Source organism: Lygodium microphyllum, chromosome 18 (genome assembly GCF_053477565.2).
Source record: "Lygodium microphyllum isolate KBCC chromosome 18, Lygodium_microphyllum_v1.1.10, whole genome shotgun sequence".
Lineage (NCBI taxonomy): Eukaryota > Viridiplantae > Streptophyta > Polypodiopsida > Schizaeales > Lygodiaceae > Lygodium > Lygodium microphyllum.
Genome location: NC_141152.1, coordinates 117,410,357 through 117,436,507, shown reverse-complemented (window position 1 = coordinate 117,436,507; position 26,151 = coordinate 117,410,357). Strand labels below are relative to the sequence as shown.

Genomic DNA, 26,151 nt, shown 5'->3' with positions numbered 1-26,151 from the left:
CTTGGTTAATATACTCTTCTTGACCATTGATTTGACACATCGTTAACTTTCTAAAATTGCAATAGTCATAATGTCAAAGACCACATAAATAATACAGATTATTGGAAACAAGCTAACAAAAGACAACTATAGTATTTGGTCCTATTGTATGAAGAATATTCTTATGAGAAGAGCTATTTGGGATCTCATTACAAGTGGGGACGCATGTCTTGAGCTTCTTAAGAAACCAATAAAGAAAGAAAAGAAGGCTTATAAAGATTAAATAGGTGAAAACATGAAGATACTGCATTAGATATCTATATGCGTTTTAAAAACTTTTATTTCACATATAAAAAAGCACGTATATGTAAAGATGGATGCATGGGAGATAATTAAAAAGATGTACGACATTATATAGAGGTAAGAAAGACATGTCATGGCATGAAATGACTATTGTAGAGATCAAGTAAATTGCAAAAAAATCTTGCTTTGATTAATGCACTTGATATCTATTTTTTGAGAGGTGATTCTATACTTGACTTGGTAAAAAAACACTAGCAATAATAGTGTGTTTTATAATCAAAGAGGATGTCGTTGTCCTTTGATGGACAAAGGATCTTATGGTTGTAGCTCCTTCGGATGTAAAGATTTCATACCTAGAGATAAGGAAATATTCTTCTCTAGAGATAAGAGGACTATCTAGTCAACATAAAGATGGTGCATGCCATGATTTTGGACAGTTTGGTAATTAGGAGAAAGAATGCTATCATAAGCAAAATGCTATATCTAGAGGTCGTTCAAGAGCTCAATATGGTCATTATGCAAGTGGTTATAGAGGTACAAGTTGTCTCTAGAGGTGGATAAGCTAAATAACATTTGTGTAATGATGGTTGAGAGGAGAGAGAATGAGCAAAAGAAAGAAAATAAGAGACTAGCAGAAGAGAGGAAGACAAGAAAAAGAGAGAGAATGCCAAGAGGAGGAAAGAGAAGGTAGGGGAAGTTGTGAAAGCTAAATGAGAGGAAGATTAAAAAGGGATTTGCATTATAAAAAGCGGGCTGAATGAGAAAGCCCCCATAAATTGAGGGAACCTTGATAGTCCAAGGAAGGAAGTGTATACAATCTATGGGTTCTATCAATGAATTGTTATGTGGAACTTCCGAGAGTGCATTGACAAAAGTCCTATGCCTCTGTATGATAGGGCCGAAAGCACTTCCAATCTAGAGAAGGCATGGTGTGAAGTACTCATTAAGGCCAAGAAAAGAGATGATGATGGCAATGCCATCTCCAAGCGACTAGTATCATCTATTAAAGCATGCCAAAGTGGTCTTGCGTGAAGTGGGTTGGTAGCAAGCGTTGCCTCCATATGCTCGAGTGAGCTAAATTGGGGTATGAAGCACCCCTTTCCCAAGGGCACTACTCGCATGATCCAGGTCTCGGGCTGGGGTGGCCGAGGGTGAGGTGGAGGTTGTAGTGGCGGACGACGTGGCACTGAGGTGCACAGGGAAGTGGCAGGGCGGGGACAGGGCTGCGGTGGTGGCAGGGCAGGCTAGGCTATGATGGCAAAGTGCAGACTATCGACATGCGTGCGGGCAAGGCTGTGTTGGCGCGGGTAGTAGTGTTGATTGTTAACATATGTCATGATCAATTGAGTTCAGTTGGCAGTTGATCGTTGAAGACTTGACTGATGCACTTGCCCGTATTATTTGCTTCACAAACGGCTTTTGCTATATCGGGATGTTTGCAATACTCTATCCATCTCAGAAATGTTTTCAAAGGCGAGCAACTCTCACTAGGTAAGCTTGTTCTGATGATATAATATTTACTAACTGCAAAAGATGGAATCTGAATATGTATGAACTTGGAAATGCAAAGGAAAAGGAAAATTTTAAGCGAAGCATTACAAGCCGTGTCTTATGCACACACCCCCCCCCCCCCCCCCCCCACCACCACCACCACCACATGCCCCTGGTGGCGTGTTGAAGCGTTCAAGGAGACTTTAGAACTGGAGAAATGATGAATGCACCGGTTCTTAGTTAAGCTTAGCTTCTGATTAGCATACAATTGAGGATAGAGGCATGTCAATGACCAGTATATGGAGCTCTTGACCAGTTTGGAATATTAAGAACAGCTCTACAGGTCTGCAATGTAACTTTAGATGCAAAATGATATATTAATTAAGAAGTAATTATTGCGTACATTAGTGTGGCATTTGCCAGTTCAAAAGCGAAGTCAACTTAGCCAAGCCCTATCATTTCTAGCTACCATACTAGCAATACACCAATAATTCCATCCTCTGTACTTGATTCCCCCATGACTTTACATAAAATAAGAAGAGGTTTTCCTATAACGACCATTTTCTTATATTTTTATTTTCTCTTACGCAGTGTGTCTATTGAGCTTGTGATATAATTAATCAACAGTGAAGTTTCTACTGAGTCACGACTTTGGGATCCTTAATGCCAATAAAGTTGGTTCATAATTTTTTTGAGAGATCCCCTCAAAGAATTGGTGTTGTTTCAGCAATTTCACGAAGAATAAATGCCTTGTTTAAAGACATTCTTTTCTGGGTAATAGTACTTAAAAGAATGAAGCACGAACTTCACTTCTTACCCACACAATGTGGGTGAAGTAGAATGTGAATGAAGCTTTCCTTAGTACACCTCCAGGCTGTGTTTTGTCATGATATACTGTACCGCATCTTGAACACTATCCACAACCTACATACAAGAATCAGAAAATGTCATCCATTTTGCAAAAATCACTGATCCCAAAGATTAGATAAGATTATTTAAAAATACCAGATCTGCTGGGTGTTCTTTATGATTGCCCTTATCTTTGAAGCAACCTGTTCTTGTGAGAATGCTAAACCAGGGTTTACCAGCCTATCAAGTCAATAAGCAAACTAGTAAGCTGGGCAGTAAAGAAATGAGAATTGCTCAGTTGAGTATTACACATTCGCAGTAATTTCAAAAAGAAAATGTGCTGATAAACCTTTTAGTCTGAGTCTAATTGTGATTAGCTCCTGATTAAAAGGTTTTACCACTTATATGCAATGTCAAGAACAAAAAGCACAATGAGTGGCAGTGATCAATCACAATATTAGTGCAAACCTGTCTAGCTCCTTGAATATCTGTAGCTGGATTATCCCCTATCATGTAAATAGTTTCAAACTCCACAAAATCGGAGAGAGGGGGCTGCGATTCATGGTCTGTGTCCATTGCTGCCGCAATTCTCTGCAACTGCAGTTCTGCTGCTCTAAAAACAGCCACTTTTGGTTTTCCAAAGGATGTATATGCTAAACAGTGCTCTCCAATCCTGTATTTTTAATCGATATCAACCGTTGAACAACAAAACACCTTCATAGTTGGAAAAGGAGCAGAAATCTAACAGCAAAGATTGTGCGGTCAAACTTGTACATACTCTTTAAAATACCATAATCAGTTTTTATTTCATGCCAATGACACCTCAAATTGAAATTGTACCTAAAATCTTGAGGTATGTTTTTGGTCCCTATGCACTGTAAAGGCTTTAGTGGTAGGCATTGTGTTTTCTTTAGGGTGGGAGCATTGTAGGGGGGGGTGGGAGAGAGAGAGAGAGAGAGAGAGAGAGAGAATGGCAAACGTGGAGCGAGCGATGGCGGTTCAGCTTCCTTCTGACGCGCGGACGTGTTTTCCTGCCCTGCACCCTGCCTGACTTCGCCCCGCAGACTTGTGCTGGATCCGTTCTGCCCCCGCGTTTCACTGCTCCCCGCTCCTGCCTACCTGTACATACCCTGTCCACCCCTGGTGCTTGCTGGTCGTGACCCTCCGTCCATGGGCGCCCTGTTTCGTGCGAGAGACAATCACCTTCACCTGGACGTCTCACCTGCTGCGCCTACTGACGGGACATCACGTCACGACGTCAGCCAATCGCCTGCTGAGTCGCGCTGCGGACGCCCACTGCTTTCGCCCGCCCTGTTGGTCTGGGGTTCACCTGCTCGCGTCCGTTCTGTTCTGCACAGGCGCCCTGTTGCTGTCCTGTGGCTGCAGCCCTGCAGTCACCTGGTTTTGCAGGTCTGCGGAATCTGCGGAGAGAGAGAGAGAGAGAGAGAGAGAGAGAGAGAGAGAGACGCCCAGCTGCTCCAATCATGGTAACCTTTTTAGTGCATTAGTACGGGGATTTCCCACACGTTGGCCTAGGGCCCTCGTGTCTCTTGTAATCATGTAATCATGTAATCTTGTACCTTTTTTCCGTAATTAATACAATTACCTTTTACGGAAAAAAAAAAAAAGACGCCCAGCTGCTGTAAACCCTAAGTCCGACGGTGGTCAGAGAGGCAGCGTCTTGACTCGCCTGCCCACGGATCTGTACAGAAAGAGAGAGAGAGAGAGAGCGAGCGAGAGAGAGAGACAGGCGAGAAGCATGGCTGGTCTGGATATGGCTTTTATCGACCAAACGGTGGCAGCCCTTGGTCCGGATTCTGATACAGAGGAACCAGAGGATATGGTTCCTTGCACAGAGGAGATGCCTCCTGGTCCTGACTTTCAACCTGTGGGCAAACGCTCCAAGCATACTTCAGAAGAGACAATGGGTTATTAGGAACGTTCTTATGCTCAGGTTGCCTCTGATACTGTGGATTCTCAGGATATTGACCGGGAGCATTTGCTGGAGTTTGCCAACACTCTGCTTGGCGATTATGTCCAACATAATCACGAAGCTTTTTCTGACTCTGGAGCTGAAGATGTTCTGGAAGCCACGGTGGACCCGAAAAATGTCTTGCGCTCTTTTTCGGTGTTTTATGACCGTGCTGTTATACTCTTCTTCATTGGCAGGATTCTAGTGCTTTCCCATATTCGCCTGTGGCTGCACCATTTACTACAGGGGGAGTGTGTTGAGGAGATTTTTGTTGGGCCCCGAGGCTTCTATGAGGTGCTGTTGAAATCGGAGAAGCATCAGGCTGATCTCCTGTCTAAGCTGCCATTGTTCTTTGAACGCCGTTTGGTCCATGTTGTGCCATGGCGCCCTATGGCAGACTTTCAGCGCTTGCTTCAACGTGAATGCCCGGTGTGGGTTGAAGTGGAAAATTGCCCAGCTGTATATTGGCCTTTGTTAAAGGATGCCATGGCCGTTGTGGGAACTGTTCTGGTCCCCCCGAGCCTAAGGGCCATGAATCGTAACCGTTTGTGTATGTTATGGGATACTGCTAGGAAAAGGCCTGCATGGCTTCGTATTAATTGCTCTGGCATGCATCCTTTGCACTTTCGTTTGAAGAGGGGCAACTTTGTAGGACACTGCTTTTCGTGTGGAAAATTGGGGTATTTTATGGCCGAATGCCCAGAGAAGCAACCGTCTTTAGATGATGAGCATGTTGTGCTGCCTATGGAAGACATGGTGCTTGATGCTCCGTCACAGGATGCAACCCAGCCACCTAAAGTTCTGGATAAAGGTAAACAACCTGTTTTGGGTTTGGATTCCCGTGGCAATGACTGGGTAGAGGCACGTCCAAAAAAAGGTAAAAAGGTTGATGCTGGCCTGGCAGCTTCTGGGCCTAATGTTTACAAGATTCCATGCGCACGTATATGCGCAGGACAGAAATGTTGTCTTCAGAGCATGCTGCGCGTACTATGGTTCCTTCTGCTCCCCGTAATCAGTCTACTAGGAAAGTATATACAAACGGTCCAAAGGGCCCACCTGCTAAGTTGGCTTTTGATACTCGAGGAAATGTGATTACACCATGGGATCGTTGCTATCCCCGTTCCATCCCCAAGACAGTGGATATTCTGTCTACCTCTAAAGCTGGCCGTCAGAACTCTTTTGCTGTGTTAGCTGATTTTTTGGACAAGGTTGTCCTTGATATTCTAGCAGAAAAGGTTAAATCGAGGCAAGCGGTGCCTCGTTCCTGATTTTCTTTTTTGAAAACACATGAAGATAGCCACGTGGAATGTGCGAGACATTTGTTCTCGCCATAAGCAACATGCCATGTGGACTGTATTGCATGAGAATCAGTTGGATGTCTTGTGTGCGGTAGAGCACAAGAGTCACGGTGAAGCAGGAAAAGTTGTGGATTGCCATGGGTTTCGCTTGTTTTATGCAGGGACACACACCGGCCATTATTTTGGTGTGCTTATGATTGTACATGAGAAATATCAGCCGGTTCTTATTAAAAATGATGTACATGGCCGCTTTGTGGTAGCGGAAGTTTTATTTGAAGGAGAGATCTTATGGTTGCTAGGCCTATATGCTCCGAATGACCCTTTATCCCACCGGGATCTTTGGAACACCTTGAAGACCTCCTTGTCACTTAGCAGACGGGGTTTTTTGATGGGGGATTTTAATATGTGTGTTGATTCTTCACAGTCCACTTCAGGGCATTTGGTGATGGACGCTCCGGAAAGTTAGGTGTGGAATGCGTTTGCTCTTGTTGTACTTAAGCAAGATCTATGGTCTTGGCTACACCCTTCTTCTACAGGGTTTACTTTCCATTCGGCGCAGTATGTAGCTACATGGTCGCAGCTGAAGTAAACCTCTAATCAAGTCCCACTAGTTGGATGCAATGCTCATACTGAGCTTTGCTTAGACTTTTAGTGAGAACATCTGCAGGGTTGTCCTGTGTTTTGATCTTGGTCAATGTGATTTGACCATCTTCCAGAATCTGTCTGATGAAGTGATATTGCACATCTATATACTTTGTGCGTGAATGATACATGGCATTCTTAGCCAAATACACAGCACTCTAGCTATCGCATCCCAAAACTGCAGTACCCATAGACATGCCGAGATCCTCCGCAAGTTTGCTCAACCATATAGCTTCCTTAGAAGCTTCAATAGCTGATATGTATTCAACTTCAGTGGTACTGAGTGCAACAATGTTCTGTAGCGTGGAACACCAAGAAATAGCCCCACCAGCCAACTGTGAAGACATACCTGTTGGTGGACCTACGAGTGTCCAAGTCACCCGCCATGTCTGCATCACAATAACCCTGCAAACTAAGTGCGCCCTGCCCATAGCAAATACACTTTCTTTGTGTACCCTTCAAGTATCGAAGAATACACTTGATAGCCTCCCAATGTGTTTTTCCAGGATTTGACATAAACCTACTAACAACTCCCACTGCACAAGCAATTGTCTGGGGACGAGTAGCAATCATAGCAATACGTAAGAGAGCCACAAGCTGACGCATAAGCGACTCCCTACATAGCATTTGCTTCCATGTCATCTATTGGGCTGTTGGCTTTAGTAAGCTCTAGGTAAGGAGGTAAGGGTACCCCAAAAGGCTTAGCTTCAGCCATGTTAAATCTGTCCGGTATCTTTTCAATGTACTTTTCGTGAGATAAAAACAACAATTTTTGCATTCTATCTCTGCGAATCCTCATGCCCAAAATATGCTCTGCATTCCCCAAATCTTTCATGGAGAAAACTGATTTCAGCTGCTTTTTGAGAGCATCCAAGCTAGTCTTCCTTTTCCTAGCTAGCAACATATCATCCACATATAAAACAAGTATGATGGGACTGCCATCTGTATCCTTTTTCATGTACAAGCAATGATCTGCATGGCTGCGTGTAAACCCATGAGATAGCATAAAAGTGTCAAACTTTTTGTACCACTGCCGTGGTGCTTGCTTCAGCCCATACAGGCTGCGTTTTAGCTTACACACCATCTGCTCTTTTCCAGGAACTACAAAGCCCTTAGATTTCCTCATCAATGTCACCATGCAAGAAAGCTGTTTTTACATCCATTTGATACAGCTCTAAGTCCAATACAACAGTGAGAGCAAAAAGCACATGTAGAGTGGTTATCTTCACAACAGGTGAGAAGACCTCTTGGAAGTCAATCCCTTCTTTTGTGCATATCCTTTGGCAACTAGTTTTGCCTTGTACTTGGGTTTCCCATCAACTGTCTTTACTTTGTACACCAATTTTTTTGGAAGTGGCTTCCTTCCCTTGGGCAATGACACAAGATCCCAAGTATCATTTGCATATAGAGATTTAATCTCTTCCTGCATAGCTAGCTCCCACTTACTGTTGAACTCACATGACTTGGTCTCTTTGTATGTAAGAGACTCACCCTCATCTGTAAGCATCACATAATGCAAGGAGGGGTCAAACCTATGTGGTTGCCTTCTTACGCGTGTAGACCTGCGTACCCAATGATCAACATTTTCAGGAATTGGGTCTACATTTGGAGGTATATTATTTTCAGCATTTATTGGTTGCTGTAAGCCATTTTCAGCATGCTGTTCATGCTGTACAACACCTTCATTTTCATTACCAGCACCTGCATTTTCATAATCAGCAAGCCTATCTTGCTGTCCATGACCTCCTTGTGCTTCTATTTGCTGTCCATCATCATCTGGCTCAAAAATAATCAGCTGATCATCAGTTTCAACCTGTGGTACAACACCATGAGGCTCATTTTCTGAAGTAATAGGTGGCTGCAAACTCTGAAATTTCACATTTTTCATATCTTCATTAGAGGCTAAATTACCTTTCAACAATTTTGCCTCATTAAACACAACATTACGGCTACGAATAATTTTCTTGGACTGAGGTAACCACACTCTATAGCCAAATTTACCCTCATCATCATAGCCAATGAAAATGCCTTCGGTGGATTTTGGGTCAAGTTTGTTCCTTAGCTCATCTCTAACATGCACGGAAGTATCACAGTCAAATATGCGTAAATGGTCATATGAGGCCGATTTGCTAGACCAAACCTCCTCAGGAATGCCATTATGTAAGGATCTGTTTGGAGAGTGGTTGCAAATGTGAACCGCGGTTTTGAGTGCCTCTCCCCAAAATTCATGAGGGAGATTAGCAATGGACAGCATCCACCGCACTCTTTCACATAAAGTCCTATTATATCTTTCAACCATCCCATTTGGAGAAGGGCTGTAAGGAGCTATAAGCTCCCTCTTAATTCCATGCAAGTCACAAAAGGACTTGAATTCAGTTGATGTGAACTCACCCCCATTATCAGTTCTCAAGCATTTCAGCTTTCTACCTGTCTAAGTGGTCACAAATGCATGAAAAGTTTTAAAAACAACACACTTCACTTTTATTTTTCAACAGGTAAACCCAAATCTTTTTGGAACAATCATCTATAAAGGAGATAAAATATGCAGCACCACCCAATGATTTCACGGGCATACTACATACATCAAAATGCACTAAGTCCAAGACATTGGACTTACGAGAGACACCAGAGTAAAATGAATTTCTTATTTGCTTTCCAAACTGACACTCATTACAAAAGTCAAGTTTAGAGCCTTTTCCATCAACCCTCTTTAGAGAGGTAAGGACATCAAGTCCTTTCTGGCTCGTATGGCCTAGTCTCTTATGCCATAACTCCAAGTGACTGCAAATTTCAGCAACTGCAAGAAACTTGCCATTCAAGGCTTTACAGTGCAAACAATACAAAGTGCCCTTCTTGGTTCCTTTTGCAATCAGCATGGAACCCTTTTTCACTTTCCACAAACCACCACCAAACAGTGTAGTATAACCATGCAAGTCAAGCTGACCAACACATAGTAAACTGTTTTTAATGCCAGCCACATATTTGACATCTTTCAACACAAGCTCTTGCCCATTGTCTAAAGACAAGTGTGTAGTGCCAATCCCATCAATGCTGCAAGCATGGTTATTTCCAAGATACACCTTTCCATAACTGCCTGTATTGAACATAGCAAAACACTCCAAGCAAGGAGTTACATGAAAAGAGGCACCAGAGTCTACAATCCAAGTTTGAGTGACACCATCATCCACTGACAAAAGTGCATCAATCACATTAGCCTTGGTAATTTGCATATCCTGCATGTGGCATACAAAGGCATCATAATCAACTGCACATAATACGTCAGCCTCTGTATCTGAAAGCTCCTCTATGACCACACTAGAGGCCACATTGGTCTTTTCCTTGCCTTTGACTGCCTCAAATCCATCTATCTTATTCTCCTTTTTATCTCTTGCATTTTTCTTTCTCTCTTGTTTCTTCTTGTAATACTTGCAATCAGGTTTCTTGTGGCCCTTCCAACCACAATGATAGCAAGTAATGTCACTCTTTTCCTTTTCTTTGCTCTTGCTCATGTTTCTCTGTTCTGCATTTGCATTTTTCTTTTCAGCCCTGCCTCTTACATTATAAGCTGAGTTGCTACCTTCTCCACTAGGCATACGTCTAATTTCTTCATTCAAGATTGAGCCCCTCACCCCATCATACGAGAGATTGGGTTTATTGCTGAGAGAAACCACCAAGGTTTCCCAAGAATCAGGCAGTGGCATGATAAAAAAGATTGCCCTCAACTTATCATCAAAGTCCAAATTTGCATCCTTGAGCTGATTTAAAATGCCTGTAAATGCACTCAAGTGCTCAGCTGCAGGCTTTGACTCATCCAATCGCATTAAATGCACCTGATTAATAGGTGTGGTGATCTCATAGGTAGTTTTCAGCTTCTCCCATATTGCATAACCTGTATAATGTCTATCAAGATGTCATCAGTGACACCCATCCTAATGTAACCCATAGCCTTTTTGTTGACTTTGGCCCAATCTGCATCAGACATTAGTACAGGTTTATCTTCCTGCAAAGCATCCTCACAATCCTTTAGGACCAAAATGCCCCGCATATGGTCTTTCCAAAGGTCAAAGCCATAACCATCAAACCCTTTGATTTCCATCAAACTCTTGATGTCTGAACTGGAAGAATTTGCAGCCAATTTATCACGAACACGAGAGTAAATGCTCCTGAAATGCAAAAGCACAAGCTGAACCAGCAAACACCATGCTATTCTTCCTCAACCAAAAATAAGTCTCTGCTGTTTGTACATGAACTAGCCACCATACGGGTAAAAAAGCAGAAATTTACCAACTCAAATTCTATCCTTTGGTAATTTGAAGTGGCATACATGGTTAATTTTCCTACCCAAGTGGATTGTGCCAAGGCGGCTCCGCCGACAAGCCCATAGGTGGACGCTGATGGCTTTACACGGGTCCAGGAACGACGACAGAGAGGGAGATGGTAGGGGGGGCCTCAGTCATCCCCTTAGTCACAACCACGGCAGCAGAGAGCAAGAGGGCGAGCGAAGACCCCCGTCAGAGCACCTCGTAGCCCTCCCCAACTCGTCTCACTCGGTAGGATCACAGACCTCCATCTCCACCACCCACAGAGGCATCACAAGCTACCTCACCTGAGATCCCACACCTACTGGGAGTACTCCATCAGTGCCCACGGCAAGAGTAAAGGCGTATGCACCTCTATTGGCCCGAGCCTCGCCGCCTATGGAGTACTCCTAGAGGTGGATCCTAGATTGTTGGAGGAGACTTCAACAACATGGAGGCCTTAGAGGACCATAGGGCAGAGGCAAAGATTACCAGGGTATGGTAGGGGAGAAGCAGGAGGCATGGGAGGTCTTCCTCCTTGCAATAGGAGCACCGGATGCTTAGCGAGACCTAGCTTTCCACAGGAGGGAGAGGTTGCTGGACTTTGTTTGGGGATACAGGCGGCTAGGCGGAGCTCTTCTAGAGCGGCTGGACACGTTCTATGTGGGAGAGTGGGGAGCTCTCACGGAGGCCAGGTAGGGCAATTGGCTGGCACCTTGTTTGATCACTGCCCAGTTCTCCTTACCCTTGATGCTCTAGTTTGAACCCTTGACACACGATCTTGTCAGATCCCTGAGACTCGATCTACAGGAGGGAGGAGGTAGATTGAGCAGCTTTGGACTAGGGAGTGGGACAGGAGAGACCAGATCGTAGAGGAGGTTGCAAAGGTTCTAGCCAAGTCGAGCAGCATTTGCCAGGAGGCAGCCCTATAGGTCAGGCAGCATAGTTGAAAGGAGGAGAGAGCACTCCGGCAAGACCTAGCAGCCACACAGAGACTACTCCAGGAGGCACCAGGGGATCCCACTCTCCACGCACAGGAGGTACATACACGGGCAGCCCTCGCCGGTCTTGTGGACAGGTGCTCGGAGTTTTCCTTCCGTACTTCAACAGCCTTTTGGGCGTGGAAGGGGGACACGACGTGCAGGGAGTTTTTTCAAGTGCATCAGCCTTGCACCTCAGGAGATCAGATTCGCAGCCTCTATGATCAGTATGGGAGGATTCACTCTAGCCCAAATGAGATCATGGAGATTGCTACTGACTACTACTGACACCTTTTTCAGCAGGAGGCAATCTCAGCCAGAGGATAGCACTGTAGACAGTAGGTCTCGGAACACATTCCGTCCCTCCTCATAGAGGAGATGTAACGCTCCCTCCTAGACTCCTTCACAGAAAGGAATTAGAGGAGGCTTTTCATGCACAAGACGGGCAGAAATGCCCAGAAGGATGGCATTTCTAAGGCCTTCTTCACTACCTACTAGGAGGTGGTGAAGGACCTCCTACTGTTGGCCTTTCAAGAGACCTTCAGCTCCTCAGGATGGATGCCAAGGAGTCTATTGGTAGGTCTTATAAGTCTCCTCCCCAAAGGGGAAGATACGTTGGAGCTATCCCAGTGGAGATCGATCACCCTGTTGTTAGTGGCCTATAAGGCATTGACCAAGATGATTGGTAGGCGACTCCGCCCTGTGCTTCCTCCTAGACTCCTTCACAGAAAGGAATTAGAGGAGATGTAATGCTCCCTCCTAGACTCCTTCACAGAAAGGAATTAGAGGAGGCTTTTCATGCACAGGACGGGCAAAAATGCCCGGAAGAATGGCATTTCTAAGGCCTTCTTCACTACCTACTAGGAGGTGGTGAAGGACCTCCTACTGTTGGCCTTTCAAGAGATCTTCAGCTCCTCAGGACGGATGCCAAGGAGTCTATTGGTAGGTCTTATAAGTCTCCTCCCCAAAGGGGAAGATGTGTTGGAGCTATCCCAGTGGAGATCGATCACCCTGTTGTCAGTGGCCTGTAAGGCACCGGCCAAGATGATTGGTAGGCGACTCCGCCCTGTGCTTCCAGACATCATTCATGACACAAATACATGTTTTGTCCAGGATAGAAGCATCCTACACAATGTCTTCACCTTCTTTGAGGCAACTGAGTGGGCCCAGCACAGTGTTGGGTGTAAAGTCCCTTCGTCTCCGTGTAAATAGACTTATGGGTGTGAACACACCCTTAATGTACCCTAACATATAAATACATTCTTTTTATTCTTTGTGTATCATCACAAACGGTACACCTATCTTTGCGTTCACTGTCTCGAACTCTTAACTTTGCTCCTCATGCCTCTATCTCGCACTTCATTGCGCACTCTCTCCCCTTCAAATTGGTATCAGAGCACAGAGTGCACGCTTCTCGAGGTTAGAGGAAGGTCCAACGTGACCAGCGTGGACCAACAAGAGTAGGCAGACAGTCGATGGTACTGTTGACTGATGGGTGCCAGGTATAACTGACCAACGCACAGAAACTGCACGCGACGAAGACCAGGGAGATGGGCACTGTGGTGCTCCAGGTCGAGCGAGCAGCTGACAACCAGCGCGGGATAGAACACGCAATCGACGAGATTGAATTGATAGGCGATTGGACAGGTCACAGGCGACAGGCACAGTCGACAGACGGGCGACAGGCAGGTATCCACGAACGCGACTGACGGGTCGCACGTTGGGCACGTGGAGCTGGACGGCGAACTGACGTCGTCTGATGGGCAGGTCAACGAACCTGGTCACTCCTCTTTTTTTTCTAGTCACAAAAATTCGTTTTTTTTCCCTCCAAAAGTCTCCTTGAATTTTCCCTTGGCTTGACGGGGGTTCGCGCGCATAAGCACAAAATTTAGATTTGTGCATATTTATGCCCAGAAATTTGGGGCTTTTCAGATTGAGTGCTGCTCATGCAAAATTGAGGCATTTGCGTCAGATTGACTGACATTGGTGCACATTTGGACTCGAGAAATTTGGAGCTTTTGCAAAATTTTGTGAAATTTTACTAATTTTGCCCATTTTATGCTTTCGGGAACATGTATTAATGCAATCGGGGCAGATTGGTCAGTGAAATTTCAAGGCTTTTGCTGAAATCTGTGGATTTTGGCAAAGTTAATGCGTGAAATGCACTTTGGGAATTTTGTTGAAGCAATCTTGTGGTTATAAGCAGAGTGATTTGAGCATTTTTATCTCCCGCTTGTGCGATTTTGGAGAAATTGCATAGAATTCTTGGTGTTTTGGGGTATCACAAGTTGATACGAGCACATATGTATGCAGTACACATGTTGGCCAGCTCCCATTGAGTTGATGCATTGCTGATTATTCATGTTGCAGCAGTCTTAGTGATCATTTGCATATCTGGGATTGGTGCAGATGTATTTATGGTGATATTGCTGAAGTGGGAGTTATCTAGCAGTGATGCATGCCTTTATTATATGCTGAAATTGCAGTCATACTGCTGAAAGTCATTCATTCTACTGCTGTACATGTACTTGGACTGAATCTTGCTATTATTTGCTGAAAAATTGAGCTGAAATCAGCTGAATATTCAGCTCATTTTTGCTGTCATAAATTGCAGCATTGAATTTCTGGTGTATTACCAAACACATAGATATTCGGTATCACTTTATTCGACAGGTCTTGGATGATGGTCTTGTCACACTGACTAAGATCAAAACCCAAGATAACCCTGCAAATGTTCTCACTAAGTCTCTTGCAAAGGCTCAGCACGAGCATGGCATTCGTTTAGTGGGAGTTGGTTAGCTTAAAGGTACCTCTTCGGGCCTTTAAGTGGGAGGTTGTTGGGTGTAAAGTCCCTTCGTCTCCATGTAAATAGACTTACGGGTGTGAACACACCCTTAATGTACCCTAACATATAAATACATTCTTTTTATTCTTTGTGTACCATCACAAACAGTACACCTATCTTTGCGTTCACTATCTCGAACTCTCAACTCTACTCCTCACGCCTCTGTCTCGCACTTCATTGCGCACACTCTCCCCTTCACACAGTGGTCAGGGATTGGCTGTACTTCTCCTGGACTTCGAGAAAGCCTATGACAGGGTTGACCGGGACTTCTTAGAGGGCACCATGGTGAGGTTGGGCTTCCCCCAGGCATGGATCCATGGGGTTTTTGCACTTTACAAATCGGCTACCAGCAGGGTTCTCATAGGCGGCAAGAGGGGGGAGGAGTTTCGATTGGAGAGATTGATCCGACGGCGCTGCCCGCTTGCCCCGTATCTGTTCTTACTCTTTGCAAAGGCGATGTCCTACTTCCTCTGGTCACATGTGAGCGGGCTATGTGGCCTTTGACTTTCGGTGAGTGAAGAGACGAAGCTGTTAGATTTAGAGTATGCAAATGATACTGTCCTTTATATAGAAGATGATGAGTTGATGATGGAGAAAGTGAGACTAGTTCTGGAGGTGTTTTCCACTATAGCTGGAGTGAAAATCAACTGGCAAAAGTCGGTTGGTTATCTTATGGACCTGAACTCTAGCACAAAGTGGTGGGGCGTCCACTTGGAATTCAAATGGGTGCGCCGAGGGCAAATTGTCCTATCCTTAGGGTTCTAGGTGGGACTCAATATCACTCTTGCCTAGTAGTTCCTTTTAGTTCTCGACTCTATCAGGCGGAAGCTGACCTATTAGAGTACTGCCCACCTTTCCTTAGCGGGTCGAAGCCTTGGTGGTCAACTAGGTCCTCCTAGCGATGGCTTGGTACATTGCCTCATGTTGATGCTTCTCCTCGTCTTGTGTAGTTTAGCTTTGCCACCTAGTGTAGAATTTTCTCTGGGCCGGCTCAGACAGCTCCAGTGATTCTCCGGCCAAGGTGGCACAGGCGACCATCATCCGACATCAGTCTGAGGGAGGGCTTGGGATCATAGACCCAGAGTACCAAAGCCTGGCTCTTATGGGCAACCTAGTTGTCCGTGGGCTCACACCAGGAGGGCAGACCTGGAAGGTCCTTCTGCAGGAAGGTATCTAGGAGTGCAGACCGAGGCATGGTGGTGATTGGAGGCCATCCTTGAGATGGATCTTCACGATGGCCCAGATCACGCCACCCAGATCCTCCTTCCTCCGCAGCCTACTTCGCGTGTGGCAGGGCCTCCGCAAGGCCCTAATTCAGAGCCCCCTAAGATGCCGGGACGAGATAGACTGCTAGCCCATGGTCTGGAATCCCAAGGTTAGAGATCGGGACAGGATACAGATTTGCGAACGCCCACATCCAATGGGCTGGATGGGAGGCTAGCCCTACTCACACTATCAGGACATGGCGGGAGGTGTACAAGATGGTGGATCAAGAGGTGTTGCAGTAGGCATCAAGCTATCAGCAAGAGGAGCTGAGTTCAGGAGAAGGGAGATTGACGCAATGATCCCTCAGGAGTGGCTTGTGTTAGAGTGCAGCGATGCCGAAGCATAGGACAAAGACTGAGAGAGAGTGAACACAGAGAGAAGAGAAAGAGAGAGAGAGAGAAGACGGTGTAAACGCAGAAAATCTGCGGTGTAGTATGTTGTATAAGAGTGGTCCCCTGATCCAAGAGCCAGTGGAGCCTTGGGCGAGGTATGGGCCGCTAGGTTCTCACCAGCAAGTATCCCCCTACAGGTGACAGGTAGAGAGTGCGGCACTCCCTATGGGATTTTCTTTACTGTGCACGATGGGGGGCGTTTGGTCCTTAACAGAGAGCAGTAGGATGAGGAGATCATTGTCCTTCCTTGGAGGGGGATTCGTGTGATTGGTCTCCAGGGGAAGACCTGGTGTCTGGACTCTTATGTGTTCTGGGAAGAGTTCTGTGAGTGGCACCTTTGGATATGGGAGAGCAGGCCACTTGATGAGTTGGAGTGGGACCTTGGAGAGTGGCTATGGCTGGCCACTGCGGTCGCCAAGAAGCCACTGAGGTTCTTGGAGTACATAGCCAGGATTGGTAGACACGTAGTGATGCAGGAGGATATGGACTGGGTGCCTTCGCGTAGCAGATACTGGGCGGAGCATAGCATCACAAATGCCTTCCGTCAGACTTTCTGGCGCGGCCTGTGGGACAGCTGGAGGCCGAGGAGGGTGTCGTATTTCAAATGGCTTTTGGCACATGGAGGTCTAGTGGTTGGGAGATAGCTAGCCCAGATGCAGCAGGATGGAGGGTGTAAATGCTACCCACAGCAGCTTTTGGAAACTCCAAAGCATTGCCTTTAGTCTTGCGAGGCAACATAGCTCGTATGGAGAGAAGCCTGCCGTATTCTCCGTCGTGTGGCACCAAGCCTTGGATGTATCTTGTGGGGAGCTTTCTGCTGGTAGGCGGTCAGCCAGGGCCGTCACCTTTTGTATGAGGCCGGAATACAGGACGCGATTTTCATCGTTGAGACTGGGTCTTGCGCAGTGGTCAGCTTGGAGGCTTTATCCAACCACCAAGTACTGGATCCCACAATAGACCACTCTAATGTATGAGAGGCCGTAGGGAGTCTTACAAGGTGGCACATCTGGAAGGCACGCTGTCAGGAGGTTTTTGGCGGGAAGTGGCTTTCAGTACATGCGACCTTGGCAGAGCTTTGGACTTCCATCATCCACTCCCTCCACAGCCGGTGGAACCAGATGTAGGGAGATTCTTAAGCTCATCATGAGCTCCGTTTTCACTTTCTATGCACCTGGGGTAGCCAGGACCTGTTCTTCACGATGCAAACAGGCAGCCCCAAATGACGATACACCTCTCTCTATGGCTTCTTTCCCCCATCCCCCCAGACCGCCTTGAGAGGCTTTTATACATGATGTATTTGTGATTTTGCATCAGCTCCAGCTAGTCTGTTGAGCATGAGCACTCCGTTGTAATTAGTCTTTTGACCAATATAATAAGTCACATTTTACTTGAAAAAAAAAATGGTCATTCGAGGGTCTTGATCACTGACAATTGACTATGGCATACGATGATACTTAAAATAAAATCCATTGCAATGCTGTGCCAAGGCCTATCTAGAATAGGCAAGGGCTGCAACAAACTCGGCATCTTTTACCTATCATACTTTACCTTCTGATATATGACAAATGTCCTAACAAACTACTCTGCATCATTTCTCAAAGCTAGCCAATAAAAGAAATGCTCCATTGCCTTGACTATGGCATCAATATCTCTGTGTTCTGTATACAAAGGAGTATGAATTTCAGTGATAAATCTACGCCCTAACTACTTTGTGGCACACAGTTATCTATGCATCATAGAAAATCCATCTCTAAGCGTAAAATGCTCATGCCTTTGGCCATTGCAAAGTTGATCATAAACATTCGCAAAGTTTGAATCAATAGCATATTGCGCTTTCATGGCATCCAACTCAATGTGATAAACCATGTTGATGGTTGAAATTTGTGGCTTATGTGATAGTGCATCAACCACCACATTCTTTTTACCATCAATATGTACAATTTGAAAATGAAATATAGAGAGAAAATTCGCCCATGTTATATGTTTCTTTGACAACTTTGTTTGCTCAGAAAGTACCTCAAAGTCTGATGATCTATTTAAATTGTAAAATAAGCCCCTAAAAAATAATGTTTTTACGTAGACAATGCATGAATTACGACAAAGAGCTCTTTCTCATAGACTTGCAAATTCTTCTCTACACCATGGAGAATTCGGCTCTCATAAGCCACAACACGACCATCCTACATAAGAACATCCCCAATATTGTTACCACATACATCACACTGAATGACAAATGACTTTCTTAGATTAAGCAACATAAGCATAAGAACTGAAGTCATTTTTTTAAAAAAAATTTCAAATACTGAAATTTTCACTATCCATCTAAACGACACATTCTGGTTTTATAAAGCATGCAATGAAGATGTAATTTTAACAAACACGCATACATACTTTTAATAAATCCAAGAAGTTATGATTCACAAATCTCATGTACATTTCTAAAAGGTGGCCATAATCGTATCGCCTCAACCTTTGCAAGATCCATGCGAATACCATCACCTAATACAATATGCCCCAAAAAGTGGAGTTTATGCAAAAAGAATTCTTTTTTTTTTGTAATTGATAACCAACCTATGCTTATACAGCTCATTGAACACAATGTCCAAGTGTCTTCTATGACTTGTCTCATTCTTTGAGTAGATAATCATGTCATCAAAGAAAGTGTCCACAAATCCTTTATGTGGCCTGAAAATGTGATCCACCATCTAATTGAAAGTGATAGGAGCATTTGAAAGCCCAAAAGGCATGACAAGAAACTCATATAATCCAAAAGATGTCCTGAAAGTTATCTTCGGTGCATTCTCCGGTCTAATGTGTATTTGATGATACCTACTTTTCAAATCTATACGGCTGAATTGGTTGCCCCTTGCAATCTATCCATAGCATCATCCATTCGAGGAATTAGAAAGTGATTCTTTATTGCGATCTTGTTCAGAGTATGATAATCAATGCGCATATGCCATGAACCATCCTTTTTTTGCACCAAAAGCACTGAAGAACAAAAAGGAGATGAGCTGGGATGAATCAATCCTTTTTCTAATAGCTCATTCTCTTGATCCATAATCTCCTGCTATCGGGCTGCACTGACTCTGTAGGGTAGCTTATTAGGTGGGTTACTTCCAGGGATAAGATCTATGCCATGATCTTCAAGCCGTTTAGGCTATATATGCTCGAGAAGTGACTGAAAGAAGCAATCAACATACATTTTCACAAATGACATGTAATCTTTATCTAACTTAGACATATTCCGAATATTCTCACTATCATCTTTATCATTAGTAAAAACCAAATACGTTGAAAGATGATTTTTTATTACTTTGGAAATGACAACTGTAAATATAATAGGGATAGAGTTCCCTTTTAACTTTATACCAAGTGTGAGTGTCTTTTCCTTATGCTCAATAGTGATCTCTTTTGCACGAGAATCAAGCACCGCATGTAGACAGTGATACTATGACATTTCAAGCAATACATCTCAACCCTCAAGTGGAGCAATAAAGAACTTTTCACTGTCCACATATTAATAAAATTTCAATCACCATACACAATTCTTTACAAGGACTAGCTGAAATTTCTCATGAACAATCATGACTACATTAGAGTAGCATTGACAAACCCTTTGGCATAAAACAAGTGAAACCCACGGCAATCCATAATTTTCCTTGCTTTACCATGACTTTTATGCTTAAGAGCACACAGTACATTCCATCAATTCTCATGCAAAATCTACCACATGTCATGCTACTTGCTATGAGAGCAAATTCATCGAACATTCCAAGTGGCGATCTTCATATGCATCAGGAGAATAAAATCAAGTTCAAGGCTGATTTTGCCTCGATTTAACTTTTTCGATCTAAAATATCATGGACTCCCTCACCAAGGAAATCAATCAATATTGCAAATGAATTTAGACCTTGGTATTCACATTTAGATGTGGAAAGCATATCCCCCATCTTTGAAATAGATCCTTGATAACAACGATCCCAGGGCACAATTTTAGGAACCCCACACCAAGATGTGGCTCTTTGATACACTGGTCATGTCCGCATTACTGTATGGAGTACAAGTATGGGGCCCTAGTATTGATCACAATAGCTTATCAAGTCGCACATATGATGGATGGAGGTTGATCCAACTTTCCCTTCCAAGAAAGTAGACGAGACACAGCTAGAATCTCCATTTGCAATGAATTGGCCGCTTGTCTGTCCTCCGCCACATGCCATTGGGTCTTAGAAAGCACCATTTTCCATGAGCACACCAAATGATTAAGAAAAACCAAGGCAAATGTAGAAAAGTGAACCTCAGCGTTAAGTACATGCCACCACGAACCCTACTGCATCTACAGAATTGGATCTGCCTTTCAGTGCATGTTCCTATTTTGTGTTCCTCTAGTCAAGATGGCATGTAGATTGTACATTTATTTGGTTTCAAGAGTTACAAAATTGGTCCCTTTCAAAGGCATTGAACTGTTTCGCACAAAATCTCAGTTACAAAATTACAAGACACCTTGAGTACTTTATTTTTTTCTATGGAACATGTTTAAAGCTCTGAATTTACAGCCATGCAACTTCAATATGTGAAAATAATACACCCATATATCTTTACTGTGGGAAAGTAAGCCCATACTATAAAAAAGTTGTTAATGATCTAATTCAGCATACAGCCAAATAGCTTCAATGTGTGAAAATAACTCACTCTTGCGCTCACAGTGGGATTGATAATATAGGATGAAACAAGCTACATGCCTGTTGTAGATAGTTTCAAGTGCCATGCGAAATGCACCCATGCCAAGCCGCTCCACAGGAAATGCTGCCTGCTTCACAATCAGAAAACGTAAAAGTGTAATAATCTTCCCATTCTAGTGCAGGAGACTGTCCTTAGATATTGAAACTTGCATATCTTATAAATCGGAATGCTTGCTGAGAAATAAGCATAATTCTATTAAGGAATGCTCTATATCTCTGGAATTTATACCATCTTTGTAGGGGCGTCAATAGTTTGAGACAGTGTAATGGACAGTTTAGGACAGTCAAATTATGCTAACTCAAATATATATATATATATATATATATAGTGAAATGCAGCTTCCTTGAAATGCTTTTAAGAGATCCAAATATATCTACAACAGGAGGAATATAAAAAACTCAAACCATCAAAGATGTTTTTCCCATGCTGCGGATGCAGATTTGGTTGTTACACGCTAGAATTGACCTCAGAAATCAAGACGTTTTGACACTTTCATAAAGCAACCACCCTTTTATTTAATGATTTAGCTGCATTGATCAGGAACTGTTTCAAGAAGAAGAATGATAATCAAGCTGATAAGTTACAACATGGCACCTATGATACTTCCAGCAGAGGCAGTAGCATGCCCTGACAGAGAACCTATATGTGGATACAAGGACTTTCAGTGGAGCATATTCTACAAGATATTAGATCAGCAGCAGAGGGCTCTTCCTAACCTTTCTCAGGCAACATGGACAGGAGGCCATTCCACAAATGGGAGATCATTGGCAGCATCATTGCTTGGTACCTCTAACAACAAGATGTAGGTGTACCACAGCTATAGTTTGGAGAAGCTCTTTCATATTTAGACAAGGATTATTTGTGAGATGGACGGATCGAAGCTCAACTAAGAGTACAGTTGACAGTGATGAGTGTAATAGCATGACACCAATGCAATAATCTGAAGTGTAAGGTGCAAGTACAAAGTACAACCCTTAAACCTTAGGGTTGTATGAGGGTGTTCACACCCGAAGAGTGTAAAACATGATAAGTGCCCAAACTATGTAATTCCGTTTTCCTTCTCATCCTCGTTTCTTGCAAAGGCACATAAAATAAAATAGATAAATATGGGGGAAAAAACCTCTTGTACGAAGAGTAAAAAATGCCCCAGTGTCTTACTAAAGATCACTGACACTCCTCTGTGAGCGTAGGCATGGGTCAAACCCAACAAACCCCCCCTTGAGTGAAGAGTGATCAAGATACAAGGGTCATCCACCAAAGGAGATCAAATTTAAAGCATTGTGAAATGCTTCAAATTTGCCATGAGAAAGAGCTTTGGTGAAGATGTTGAGTATCTTTCCCTTATGCTGAATAGTAATCTTTTTTGCACGAGAATCAATCACTACATGCATATGGTAACACCATGGCATACCAAGCAATACATCACAACCCTCAAGTGGGGAAATGAAGAACTCTTCGTTGTCCACATATCCTTGTATACACAACAAAAGCTTTCCAGTGAGTGGTGTGACGGACTCTGCATAGCCTTTACATGCCATTCCAACTTCCCCCATGGGTCCCATCTCATCCTCTCTGATGCCTAGACGGGCGGCCATGTCAACAGAGATCAAGTTGGCTTGTGCACCATTATCAAAGAAAATCAATGCATACTGATCCCTAATTTTTCCCCATGCTTGGCACAACTCAGTAGTATCATCATTGGGCCATAGTTGTCAGGTACGAAAGGTACACTACGAATATTAGTACGAAAAAAAAAAAACTTGATTATTTTGGACTAAAGATAATAGAACAGATATTTCAAGTCTAAATAGCAATGCTATTAGAGTATATAAGATGAATACTTGAGGGGAGAGAAATAAGAAAGAAAGAAGAAAAAAAAATGAGAAAGAAAAAAAGAAAGCTGTAGGCTTGAAGGAGAGTGCCCAAAAGGTGCCTATTTTTTCGTACTAAATCGTACGGATATCTACCGTACTGTATGGATCAGTTTGTACTACATACAAAGACAACCCTGCATTGGGCTGATCACTAATGACATTGGGTACCAATCCCACTGATGTTTTGGGCTTCTTTCCTTTAGAATCTCCCTGATTTTTTGATTTTTCAGCTTGCTGCCTATTGGAACAGTCCCTTGCAATGTGACCCTCCTGTTCACAAATAAAACATTTATTTGCAGCCATCAATTCCCTACGTTGTGCCAATGTTTTCGAGCCCTTTCTTTGTTGTTTCGGTCTCTTTCCAAGCTGATTTTCAGATCTGCCCCTTTTCTCAGCCTTAAAACAACTTTTTATTCAGCTTCTCCCCACTCTCTAAGAAGCCCGAATTCTTCCCGTGCACCAAACAATGCATTCCAAAACTTCTTATTATATTCCTCCAAGTTCTTACATTCCTTAGAGCCTTTTTCAGCTTGCACACCAAGTGTTCAAATCCCACAACTGCAAAACTAATGGTTTGCTATACATACACTTCTTCTTGAAGTTCCCCATGTAAAAATGCAGTCTTTATATCAAATTGATACACAATCCATCCATAATGGGCAGCCAAAGCAACCATAGACCTAATAGTAGTCATGTGGGATGTAGGAGCAAGTGTCTCCTCATAGTCAATGCCTTTCTTCTATGTGTAGCCCTTGGCCTGTTACTTGATCTGCCAAAAACTCAGCTCCTTCAAATAAGAGATGCCTTGGCACTTTTTCTCTTAGAGATATGAGGATTGAGAGAGACTATTCTTAGAGGTAAAGCACTAATACATCGAGGGCCCATCCAGAGACAGCTGATTGATTTCTTTTATCAAGAGTGCCGATGAGTTCCCTACACAATCTCAGCCTACATCTATCCAAGAGACATTGACTAATTGAGCAGTTGACTATAGTTGTCCTAGATCTCAACAGATACGCTAACAACACACGTCTAGGAGGATATAATAGATTATTACCCGAGTAAGAGGCAAGCCCCCAAATTTCTTCTCTACATAGATTCACATTAAGGCTATCTGTCACAACTGATGGAAGATTTCTTGAGATGATATGTGCCCTCATGGCCTTCATGGGTCCACTTCATATTAATTTGATCTTGATCTAGTGTGTGGAGAGGCAACTAGCACACACAAGACATGGGAACTCATGGCATGCATAGGTCGAGTAGTGGCTCACAAGTTATGGGATTGACATGGACTGCCCTTGAGGCCAAAACCCTGCCCCCTCCTTCCAATATGACCCTGACTCCCATCCATACACCTCTTTCGCACTAAAAGGAACTTAGCCATGTGACAGGATCTCTACTAACTACACATAGAACACACATGGATCTTACCCCAATAGCTCCTTTAATAAAGATGGCATACTATAGGGACCACTTTATAAGGACCACAACACATGATTTCATTGAGAGACTCAGATACCTATGCACATACATATGCCACATCAGATGGGAGCAACCATTGGCCAGCTCAGAGTCTTCTCACATCAACTCCAAATTGAGACAAGGAGAGCAACCTGTGTTCCTAGAGCCAAGAGAATTTGCAAACTATGCCAAGAGGAGGTGGATCGTGACAGTCCACATTGATCAAAGCTTGTTTTCTCTATTTCCACCAAGGTACATCCATGGTGAAGGAAACATTTTTGACGCCACACAGGCATGTCATATGGAGGTAGTAGTGACTCAAAGTGGTGGGAAGGCAACCACTGCCATGTCATATACATAGGGAGCATTACACAAGTAAAGGATTATCTTGCTCATGTTAGGGGTAAGGACATTAATAATTGCCCTATTAGTGTTTTTATGCACATCATTACTCTAGGCAAGAACTCTATAGAGTGGGGATAGACAGTCACAGTTCAATTTTTCCATGCAGTGACCACGCATACTGCACCTACACAAAGAGGAGCGGTAGTCCAAAAGTTTGAGAAGATTAGAGCCGCACGTACATCGAGGGTACAAGGGTGTTAGAATTTGCCAATTCTATGGGTAGTGCTGAATGTTCTATCACTTAGTTTACAGTGTGAACACAACTAAGTTAATAAGTCATGTCACTATATTTAGAGTTAGTACTTTTTTTTTGTTTTGCAAATAAAATGTGGCTAATTATATTACTTCAAAAAAAGCCTGAATACAAAGAAGTGCTCAAGCTCAACAGACCAAGCTGGGGCTGGTGAAAGTCACAGCTACATCATATATACAAGCCTCTCAAGGCGGTCTGGGGGGATAGGGGCAAGAAGCCATTGGGGGGGGAGGAGAGGTGGTGGTTGTATCGCCATCTAGGGCTCCCTGCCTGCATCACGAAGAACAGGTCCTAGCCACCCCAAGTGCGCATGAAATGACCACGGAGCTCCTGACGAGCCCTGGACTCGCCCTGCACTTGATCCCATTGGCCTCGAAGGGAGTGGATGATGGAGGTCCAGAGCTCCATTAGGGTCGCCTGTACTGAAGGTCTCTCTCTGCCGAAAGCCACCTGACACCGCGCCTTCCAGATATGCCAACCAGTAAGACTCCCTATGATTTCCCATACCTCAAAGCAGTCTGTTGTGGGCTCCAGTACCTGGCGGATGGATAGGGCCTCTAAACCCACCACTGCACACGACCCTGCCTCAATCATGAATATCGTGTCCTGCATCCCGGCCTCATACAGAAGGTGACAGCCCTGGCTGACCGCCTGCCAACAGAAAGCACCCCAAGAGATACATCCAAGGCTGGGTGCTATGCGGCGCAGGATGCGGCATACTCCTCTCCACACGAGCTGTGGTGCCTCACATGACCAAAGGCAGTGCTTTGGGGTTTCCATCGACTGCTATGTGCAACACTTACAAACTCCCTCCTTCTACATCTGGGCAAGCCAGCTTCCCACTGCCAAGCCTCCATGTGCCACTAGCCATAAAAAGTACGACACCCTCCTCGGTCTCCAGCTGTCCCATAGGCGGCGCCAAAAGGTCAAAGGGCCGTCGGAATGGCTCCGTGATGCTGTGCTCCGCCCAGTGCCTGCTACGTGACGGCGCCCAATCCATGCCCTCCTGCATCAGTACGTGTTTGCCAATCTTGGCGTTGTACTCCAAGAACCTCGGTGGCTTCTTGGCGACCACAGTGGCCGGCCAAAGCCAC

At 44.1% G+C, this 26,151-nt stretch overlaps 1 protein-coding gene across 6 annotated transcripts in view; it reads right to left on the bottom strand.

The window, feature by feature from the left end:
- Window positions 1-2,124: 2,124 nt before the first annotated feature.
- The window catches only part of LOC148021291 (hydrolase family protein / HAD-superfamily protein), a 163,880-nt gene continuing 139,853 nt past the window's right edge, over window positions 2,125-26,151 (bottom strand). For 5 of the 6 annotated variants that reach the window (XM_087699148.1, XM_087699152.1, XM_087699151.1 and 2 more), the window contains 4 exons: window positions 21,061-21,131; window positions 3,091-3,295; window positions 2,779-2,862; window positions 2,125-2,697 (listed from right to left, as the gene is read on the bottom strand). In XM_087699148.1, coding sequence (XP_087555274.1) covers window positions 2,632-2,697; window positions 2,779-2,862; window positions 3,091-3,295; window positions 21,061-21,131 — 426 coding nt within the window. In that variant the 3' untranslated portion in view covers window positions 2,125-2,631. The remainder of the gene's footprint in view (window positions 2,698-2,778; window positions 2,863-3,090; window positions 3,296-21,060; window positions 21,132-26,151) is intronic. The other variant, XM_087699150.1, reaches the window with a different exon arrangement.